Source organism: Sipha flava, unplaced genomic scaffold (assembly GCF_003268045.1).
Source record: "Sipha flava isolate LNK unplaced genomic scaffold, YSA_version1 35_pilon_pilon, whole genome shotgun sequence".
Lineage (NCBI taxonomy): Eukaryota > Metazoa > Arthropoda > Insecta > Hemiptera > Aphididae > Sipha > Sipha flava.
In genome coordinates this window covers 48,050-52,911 of record NW_020273057.1, presented here as the reverse complement: position 1 = coordinate 52,911, position 4,862 = coordinate 48,050, and the positions used below count along the sequence as shown (strand labels likewise).

General features: G+C 29.7%; 1 protein-coding gene across 1 annotated transcript in view; it reads right to left on the bottom strand.

Moving 5' to 3' along the window:
- The window catches only part of LOC112687569, a 4,612-nt gene extending 61 nt beyond the window's left edge, over positions 1 to 4,551 (bottom strand). The window contains exons 1-5 of the mRNA XM_025560321.1: positions 4,487 to 4,551; positions 1,119 to 1,333; positions 940 to 1,035; positions 230 to 839; positions 7 to 156 (exon numbers count right to left, since the gene is read on the bottom strand). Of these exons, the coding sequence (XP_025416106.1) occupies positions 7 to 156; positions 230 to 839; positions 940 to 1,035; positions 1,119 to 1,333; positions 4,487 to 4,551 (1,136 nt within the window). The remainder of the gene's footprint in view (positions 1 to 6; positions 157 to 229; positions 840 to 939; positions 1,036 to 1,118; positions 1,334 to 4,486) is intronic.
- Positions 4,552 to 4,862: the final 311 nt, after the last annotated feature.

Genomic DNA, 4,862 nt, shown 5'->3' with positions numbered 1-4,862 from the left:
GTACACTCTACCGAATAAGTAAAAGTTTTATTATCACCTTCATCGAAAAACTTATACTCCGGTAGTCTCCAATCTCGGGACATACACAACTCTTGCAGTGCACATATCGGGTCAGATTTTAAGCGTGCATCTAATTTATTGTCTATTAGTTTTTTTCTGAAAAGACCATACATTTTTAAAAAAAATTATAATAAATTGGTTTCTTATATATATATATATATATATATACTTTTTATCGTTAACAGTATTCTTAAACGTTGTGATTTGGTCCAGTTGTATGATGTTTGTTATGTCGCTATGACCGGTGGATTTGGCGGATATTTTGCAGCAATTTTCTTCTGTAGAAATCGTATCGTTCTTCGTCGCATCTAGACGATTCGATTCTATTTCGAGGTTATTTGAGATAGTCCTTTTAAATGATATTTCATTGATACTAGAATCAAAGATTTTCATTGGGTTTTCGATTGTCGGAGTTTGTTGGACTTCGATAACATCAGATGCTTTTTGGACAACGTTATCAACAACGCCGACGAAATCCAGATTTTCATTGAGTTCAGTTACACATAAATCGGAGAACTTATCACAGCATCTCGTATCCACATTTTCAGCCTTCTCAGATTTAGTTAATTTGCTGATAATATTGTAGCTTTTGTTTCCATAGTCAAACGATGCCATTGGACATTGTTCAAACTCTTCTGCTAATTTTGATACCAAAGAATTTTTTTCATTCAAAAACTCTTTGTTTTTCTTTTTCAATGACTCAACTTCATTGGTCAACTTGTCCAATGTATTTTGATAATGGTGATAAAAATTTGGTTGAACAATTTTCGATGAATTATCTAAAAGAACACGTTTGTGTGTTATTGTTTTACATTACAATGTACATTGACTTACAGATTTCGATATATAATTAACTGAATCTATAATTTTGTTACATACCTCCAAATTCTTTTACTCTATTTTGTAATTGCTCATATTTTCCCCTCAAATTTGACAATTCGTTGTCCTTCAACTGACTTTGCATTTGAAAATTAGCTGCGAAAAAATATTACGCTGTTATAGTATATTAGAAATAGATATTACTTCTGTAGTGTTCAAAGCTTGTAACAATCAGATACTTTTCATTTCGCTAATTGTTGATAATAATTGGTTAATAGTCTTCTTCTGAACCTCGATTTGCAATATAAGCTGAGCCATAATTTTATTATCATTTGGAATCATTGCATCCGGTTTCATCAATTGCAATTCTTCTACGTTGTTCATACATATATTATCTTCTTCTACACAGGTAACAGACCGAACGCTATTATTACTCATCATGAAAAACAATAATCTGTAAATTATAAAGTATATTAATTATTTATATAAGTACAGTTGCTTTACGATTATTATAATAATAAGAAATCGAACTGGTTATGTATTATATTATGGTATGAAATTGTAAAGCAAGACACTGGGTTTTAAATGCTAAACGAAATTCAATATAGATAATAAAAAACTAATATTGTTTACTAAACAACATTTATAAATTTATAAATTAGGCATTGTTATATCCAAATTGAACGTATTTCATTTGAACCAGCTAAAAATTAATTTTAATTTTATATTTGCCAAGTCACTTCCCTTGTTGGTGATTTTGCCGATGATAAGGCAATAATAACCAGCAATATTGACCCAATCACTGCCTCCCTCAACATCCAAGAACATCTCTCCCTCCTCGAACAATGGTATAAGGAATGGAGAGTAAAAATGAATGAATCTAAATCCATACATTGCACCTTCACTCTTAGGAAAAAAAAATGTCCACCTATCATCCTTAATGAACAAATTCTACCTGTCGCACCATGCATTCGCTACCTAGGCATCACCATCGATCAACGTTTCACCTGGGCTCCACATATACGTAACAAGCTCTTAACCCTAAACGATCGTTTTCGTCTTCTCCGTTCTCTTCTTACTTCTCATCATATAAAATTATCCACTAAATTATTAATATATAAACTCTACTTAAAACCAATTTGGACGTACGGAATCCAATTATGGGGCTCCGCAAAACCTACAAATGTCAACCGTATCCAGCGTTTCCAGTCCAAAGTCCTCCGCGCTATAACCAAAGCACCCTTCTACGTATCAAATCATACATTACATAACGACCTAACCATCTCTCCTGTCAACGATGTAGATAAGACCTTCTACAGACGTTTTAATTTCAACCTACAAAACCATAAAAATCCTTTAATCAAAGAATTTGCGTCTATAAATATACCCGGCAACCCACAAAAAAGGTTGAAAAGGCGGTGGTGTAGGGACCTATTAGTCTAGATCAATCTAACTTCTTTTGTTCTTCTCTCTATATCTACCTTTGCTATTTCCACTTATCTTTCCTTATGATATTTTCTAACATTGTTAAACACTTTTTTTTTTTTTTTTTTCCTCATATTTAACTGTAAAAGTGCCTTCACTGGAAGGTATCTTTAATCCGTCCTTCACGCCATAGTTATGTATTTCATCAATTTCACTTATTGTTCAAATTTATGTAACAGATTGTGGAAATATAAATAAAGTAATAAAAAAAAAATATTTGCCAAGTACAAAACTCCACGAAATATTCCGACACTACCTACTTCTTATATTTTACAATTAGTAATTATTAAAAAGTGAAATTTTTTCAACCGACTTTTTGACCACAAATAAAGATACTCATTTTTTCATATTTTAATAGTTTTCATATTATCATTATTCATTAAATATTATAAAAATGCTTTTTCATATCGAAACTATTCATTTTGCTTAACTTTTAATCGAAAATCAAATGTTTTTATAATTACCATAACTTTTTTTAAAATTGTGAAATGTTTATAAAATATAAATGCTGTTATTCATATTCTTTTTAATCTAATAGAAATTTTCGTGAAAAGGTACTTACTTGATGTCACCAATTTCGCAACATGATTTCGATTGAATTTTTTCGTAATTATTTCATAGCTCTCTCAGTTACTTGGGAAACGGTTGAAAATTTAATAAAATAAATATCTTCCCATAAAAATATTAGATACATACCAGTTATCATATGCCTCCCATGATTGTGATGATTGGAGCAAATTTCTACACGAGATGTGTCGAGGTGAAATTATGCAGTGTTAGTTGAAACGATGTAATTTTCTAATAATTATTACTTGCTTATGAAGTCTATGTGTAAAGAAAATAAAAAAGTACACAATCGATGGGGATGGTCGACGCTTTAAAAGATTCTGACTAATGCAGACTTGGTGTTATAAATAATTATAGTCAAGTCATCGATTACGGGAAAAATACATGACAGTATGTATAATAATAATATGATGGGTAGAGAAAAAAAATGATGTCGGCATTCGTATTGTATATAAAAACTGATGCCGAGTGTGATCAGTTCTCATGAAATAAGAGGCACCGCATAAAATAAAATAAAACTATTTATAATAATATGAAAATGAATATAATTATTGAATTACAATTATTCTATGAAATTGTCAGTAGAATAACTATAGCACGTGGCATATATAGCACGATTTTAAGTAAAGCTAGGTTTACACGCTACGATGGATCGTAATTATATGATTGACAGTTTATTACCATTTTTATTCAAATTGATTCTAATTCGTTCAAATCGATCGAAAAGCGAGTACTGTTTACAAGCTATGAAGTCTTCTCCTATATTCCCTGTTGATTGCGGTTCACTCAGACTACTGATGTGCCGTGGGTAAATACCCGACTGGTAAGTAAATATATTTTTTTTTATTGTCAAACATAGTTATTTTTATTAAATAAATTTAATTTTAAAATTTGAAGTGTTTTAGTTAGTTTTTAAATTCTTAGATTTATTTGTTTTACCATTAAAAGTGTTATCGGTTTCAAAGTGAATAAAATTAACAAAAACTTCATAAATATAATTTACATATGTACTCTAATCATCAGTCTTGGAAAAACATGAAAAAGTCAAAAAACAATCATTAAAAAGTATTGTGATATCTATGGATTGGTTTTAGTATTAGAAATAAATTTATCCAATTTATTGGGTAAATACCCAGTAAATACCGAGTAATTCATGGGTGGCATGACTATTTTTATTCAATAGTCTGAAAACGGTTGAATTCTTTTCCCGAGAACGGTGGGACCCCTATCAAAAGTTAATACCGAGATAAATATTAAGGTCTCATCTAAAAATTCTTTGAAATTTTTTTTTTTTTTTAAATTCCTTGAACTGATTATTGAATGCGATGTTTTACAAAAATATTTTTCTGGTCTTGAAAATCAAAATTAACTTAATTGGGATAAACGAAAAAGTAATACGTTAATTTCAAGTTAATTTGCAAGGAAATAAGTTAAATTAATTAGTAAATTTAACTTAAATTTTAACTTATTAACTCCTAGGCTTGAAAACAAGATATACCTACAAAGTACTACAGGCTGGTATCTTAATTACTTACAAACGTGAGTCGGTAATTACCGTCGATTATTACGGATTGTCTCTATTGAGCATACATTATTGTATGCAACTGCATGCATATGCATTTTGCAATCAATATCAATTTTAAAATAATATCAAAATACACAAAACTGTGTACAATATTTATATTATTGAAAATATTTTACTTACCACGTGCATGGCTCACCTCTATACAACTACCCAACATATCAATATTCATGAAGAATTAAAATTTTAAAATATTGTATTATTATTGTAAATAGTCTTAAATTTTTAATTTACCTATGGCTTATGTTACTTAATCATTAGCCGATAACGGTTGGATAATGTTGGTTTTATTGGCTAGTGTTAAGATTATCCATTTGTTTTTGGAGGCTGAAGTCCGTAATTTTGACAT